This window comes from Corylus avellana, chromosome ca9, assembly GCF_901000735.1.
Source record: "Corylus avellana chromosome ca9, CavTom2PMs-1.0".
In the NCBI taxonomy this organism is placed as follows: Eukaryota; Viridiplantae; Streptophyta; class Magnoliopsida; order Fagales; family Betulaceae; genus Corylus; species Corylus avellana.
The window spans coordinates 14,272,358-14,276,550 of NC_081549.1; the positions used below are offsets into that span (position 1 = coordinate 14,272,358).

General features: G+C 46.6%; 1 protein-coding gene across 1 annotated transcript; it reads right to left on the reverse strand.

The window, feature by feature from the left end:
- Window positions 1-3,144: 3,144 nt before the first annotated feature.
- Window positions 3,145-3,468, reverse strand: LOC132162344 (uncharacterized). The gene has a single exon (XM_059572586.1). It carries the CDS (start codon window positions 3,466-3,468, stop codon window positions 3,145-3,147), a length of 324 nt encoding a protein of 107 aa, XP_059428569.1.
- Window positions 3,469-4,193: the final 725 nt, after the last annotated feature.

Consider the following 4,193-nt stretch of genomic DNA (forward strand, 5'->3'; position numbering starts at 1 on the left):
AAAACAAAATCAAACAAATAACAATGCTAAGGAATTAACATATGTAAATTAAGGGGCTTGAATGTGAAACATTCAGTGCTTATCACCCCCCCCCCCCCCCCAACTTACATATTGCTAGTCCCTTAGCAATACAAAATGGAAAATAAACTGAAAACAAAATGATAAATCCATCTTTCGTGGGATGTACGGTTGCATTTAGCATATGCAACAAGCCTTTTAAACCCCTAGGAGTTCCCTAGTGGACGAGTGAAGTCTCGTGAGGGTTTTCCAAGAATGATACCCACAAACATTTTATGACCATGTAGTTCCCAAGAATGCAATATCATGACCATCATGGTTCTTAGTCATTAATAGGCTTAATAAAACAAACACTATCTTCACAATTTCAGGAAATTACAACTTTGCTTCAATTATGGCAATTATGAGATATTACAAGATTCAACGAGTGTACGTGAACTTAACACATAGCCATGGGATTTCAAAACTAATCTCAATCATGCATGGATCAATACTCAAAATTCATTGGACTTCCCATTGAATAGACAACCAAGGCAATTTTTTTTTTTTTTTTTTTTTCACTTAGCTCCCTTAAGCTTTCTAATTGACCCATGTATCGAGCGTTAGGCCAATGACTCCCATACCAGATGGTTTTAGGGCATTAGGTGTAAAGACACCCCTAAGGACTTACCAACTCGGGTAAAAAAGGCTACAAAGCTAAGCTATTTTTTTTTTCCTTTTTTTTTTTTTTTTTAGCAATCAAACCAAACTTCTCACTTTTTGAGGCGAACACTCACTGCTTAATGAGGCAAGAGGTCCGGTTACTTGGTGGAAAGTTTAAAATGATCAACTTTTTTTTTTTTTTTTTTTAATATGAATTGATGCCAAGGTCATTTTCCCAATAAGTTACCCAACTACATTCCAAATATTGAAGCCAGACATTATTGATTCTAGATTTTATGTCCCATAGACTACATGCTAATGTGCTTGTGAAAATCAAATTGAAACAAGTAATCTTTCATGCTGCCAATGAAAGTAACACAATTTTAATTCCTTAATCAAGTGATCATGTGTTTGTCATATTAAGCCCATCAATGAATTTCAAATCACAACAGGAAAATTAATTGCATGCTCAGAACTAACATGTATGCCCATACCCCCAACTTAAAACACACAATGTCCTCAGTGCGTGGAAAACAACAGTAAAACAGTTCAACGGAGAGAAGTACCTAACCTGTCACTGTGGCATAAAAGAAGATGCCCCTAAATGAGGTGGCAGCCGTGCCAAAATGGTGCACAACAGTTCTTGCTGGGCTTCAAATCTTTCATCTGCCAGGCGCTTATCCTCCGCCCTCTGGGTAGCCAGCTCAGATCGGAGCTCCTGCAGTTCTTTGTGGAGGGACTCATATTATGACATGCTCATAGTAACGGTCACCGCCACTCCCTCTCTGTCTACCGGCTCAGCTATAGGTGGCTCATTGTGTATAGGCCCATCGACCTCCCTGACGACCTCAGCTGCTGCAGGCTCCCGACGTCGTCTCGTCATATAGAAACAACTCTGGTTCCACTAGATCAGTCCGAACTGAGGGTGAGCAGAAATAAGCCCATCAGTGGGCGTACCCTTAATGCCTCGGGTCTAAAAGATATGGGTGAGGAGAAAAGGGAATTGGAGTCCCCATGAAGACGAACCCTGAGTGCATCGCACAATCGCCCCGTCCCAAAACTTGTGTATCTGATCCCAAATGAGCTGAGGGATGGAAATCCAAAAGCCTCTCTGAAAGGCATAAAGGGCCGTGAGGAAGGGGCCGCGCGTTGAGTTTTGTGTCCAAAGGGACACACATTTCGCTGCAAAATGAAATCCACGAAGCAAAGTCGGGAAGGCAGCAGGACCTTGCTTGTATAGTTGTGGAGATCATCGGTATAACGGCCGCGGTAGATGTCGTCCACAATATATTGCAGTGTCAGATCAGACGGTAGGTCTGAGTACCGATGGGAGCCATCCCAAGCCAAAATATTAGACGGGCACGCATGAGAACATTGCAAAGCAGCAGCAATGTCATCGGTGGTCAGCTCAACGTCCATGCCCGCCACCGATGAAGAGAGGATGCCCGGCCGAGAACAATCAAATGTGAGATGGGCATAAAATTCTCAGACCAGGACTTCGTAAACAACGGGGCTGACTGGCTGGAACAATGCGGTGAGGCCGCGGCGTTTACATTCTTTGACCGCCCACTTAGTTGCTTAGAGGCTTTGGAAGATGGTGTCAATGGCAAACGATGTTTCCAAAATAAGCTTCCGTTGCTTCCCACGGCGTGGTAACGGCTGAGATGGGGCTTTGGGGGTGGTATCCCGAGCGGGGGAAGACCAGGAGGTAGAAGCGGGGGCCGGAAGCATGACGTTGCTTCGTTGAGGCTTTTTGTCGAACACCTGGTGGGCACCTCAAGAGGGAAGTGGTAGAGAACCACCTTACTCAGCTGCCCAACCCCTTGCAAAGAAAAAAAAACACAACCCGGAGCAGTTTGTGTGTGGTGGAGCACCCACAGACTGCTATTTCCACAAAAAAAATTGAAAGAAAATGGTGACGGTGAGGTGTTGGGGAGAATGGGGGAGAGAAAAGTGGTCGGAGAGGGAGAAAGAGATTGGGGGAAGGACGGTGGTGGCGGCAGGGGGTGGTTCTACAGCCGTAGGGTGGGTGGCGTTGGGCGGTGTTTAGGGGCGATGGGTAGGTGGCATTGGGTGGTGTGGGGGAGAGAAGTGGGGATGCGGAGTATTGGGGTGCTGGGATATGCGGCGCTTGGGCGGGGAAATGGGGGAAAAAGAATGAGTCATGACCTAAAAAGGTCATATGAACCCTCTGAACGAGTGCGCTCGAGCGAGCGCTCGATCGCACTTGCACAAGGAGTGAACGGAAGGCCGGTAGTACGTTCGAGCGCTCCTGATGGTGCGCTCTAGTGCATTCGTGCAAGTGTGTGTTAGTGTTGAGCGTTTGCGCTAGATCCCACTCGGGGTGGGCTCAAGAGCAGGCCCGTGGTCTGGGATCGAGCGCACAATAGATGCGCTCGAGCCCAGGATGCCAGTGCCTCAATCAAAAAAGTAGACAGGATCCGTCAAATCGATGGATTCCACATCTGTACTTGGCTCAAAGTTCTAGATGCAGGGCTTCAACCTTTGACCGTTGACCTTGAACAGAGTGCCATCCATTGGGTCCCTCAATTCGGCGGCACCATGGGGCGACACCGAGGTGACTATGAAGGGGCCATCCCACCTGGAGCGAAGCTTCCCAGGGAAAAGCTGGAGTTTGGAATTGAAGAGCCATACTTTCTGGTCCAATAAAAATGTCTTGGGCAAGATATGTTTGTCATGAAAAGCCTTAGTCCAGTCCTTATAAAGGCAAACACTATCATATGCATCTCGCCGCAGCTCCTCCAACTCTATCAACTGAAGTTTCCAGTGGGGACCGGCTGCTTGCATGTCGAAATCGAACTACTTGATTGCCCACAGAGCCTTGTGTTCTAATTCCACAGGGAGGTGACACGCCTTGCCATATACCAGCCTTGTGTTTTAATTTCAATGGGAGTTTTATAAGCTGTGCGGTAGGCCCATAATGCATCATTAAGGTGCAAGGACCAATCCTTTTAGTCTGGCCTAACCGTCTTCTCCAGAATGTGCTTAATCTCCCGGTTAGAAACTTCCACTTGGCCATTTGTTTGAGGATGGTAGGGAGTGGCTACCTTATGTGTGACGGAGTACTTGAGAAGCAAGGCTTTGAAAAAAAGATTGCAAAAATGTCTACCTCCATCACTGATGATGGCCCGACGAGTACCAAATCTGCTGAACATGTTGGCTTGGAGGAACTTCACCACAACCTTGTGATCATTGGTCTTCGTGGCAATGGCTTCTACCCACTTAGAGACATAATCCACTCCTACCAAAATGTACTCATATGCACAAGATGGTGGGAAGGGTCCCATGAAGTTGATACCCCAGACATCAAAAATCTCTACAATGAGGATGGCGTTCAATGGCATCATGTCCCTCCGAGACATAGCTCCTAGGCGTTGACATCTCTCACAAGCCCGGCAGAATTCATGGGCATCTTTGAACAAGGTGGGCCATGTGAATCCGCATTGTAAAACCTTGGCTGCTCTCTTCTTGTTACTGAAATGTCCTCCACAAGCTAAAGAGTGATAGATTGT